Source organism: Trypanosoma equiperdum (assembly GCF_001457755.1).
Source record: "Trypanosoma equiperdum strain OVI genome assembly, contig: ctg_538, whole genome shotgun sequence".
In the NCBI taxonomy this organism is placed as follows: Eukaryota; Euglenozoa; class Kinetoplastea; order Trypanosomatida; family Trypanosomatidae; genus Trypanosoma; species Trypanosoma equiperdum.
In genome coordinates, this window is record NW_027124463.1 from 4,172 (window position 1) to 4,516 (window position 345).

Sequence of the window (345 nt, forward strand, 5' to 3'; positions counted from 1 at the left end):
AGACCCTGTAAAAGTAGAGCAGCATGCAACACAATCAGGAACAGCAGGAGAAGGAACTGCAGGGGCAGCAAAAACAGGAGTAAATTGCTCTAGCCATACAACAAAGGAGGCATGCGAAGCAGTAACAGGCACTCCTCCAACAGGCAAAGCAAAAGTTTGCGGATGGATTGAAGGAACTTGCAAAGATTCCTCTATTCTAGAAAACAAACAATTTGCCCTAATGGCTGCTGCATTTGCAGTTTTGCTTTTCTAAAAGAATTTTTCCCCTCAATTTTTCCCTTGCTAAAAAATTCTTGCTACTTGAAAATTTCTGATATATTTTAACACGCAAGTTACCCAAAAATT

The 345-nt window shown here is 40.0% G+C and overlaps 1 protein-coding gene across 1 annotated transcript in view; it reads left to right on the top strand.

Moving 5' to 3' along the window:
• TEOVI_000227200 (Trypanosomal VSG domain containing protein, putative) overlaps positions 1-93 on the top strand; it is a gene marked incomplete at both ends in the record, with an annotated part of 1,410 nt that extends 1,317 nt beyond the window's left edge. The window contains one exon of the mRNA XM_067225366.1: positions 3-93. Within this exon, the coding sequence (XP_067081467.1) occupies positions 3-93 (91 nt within the window). The remainder of the gene's footprint in view (positions 1-2) is intronic.
• Between the last annotated feature and the right edge of the window lie 252 nt (positions 94-345).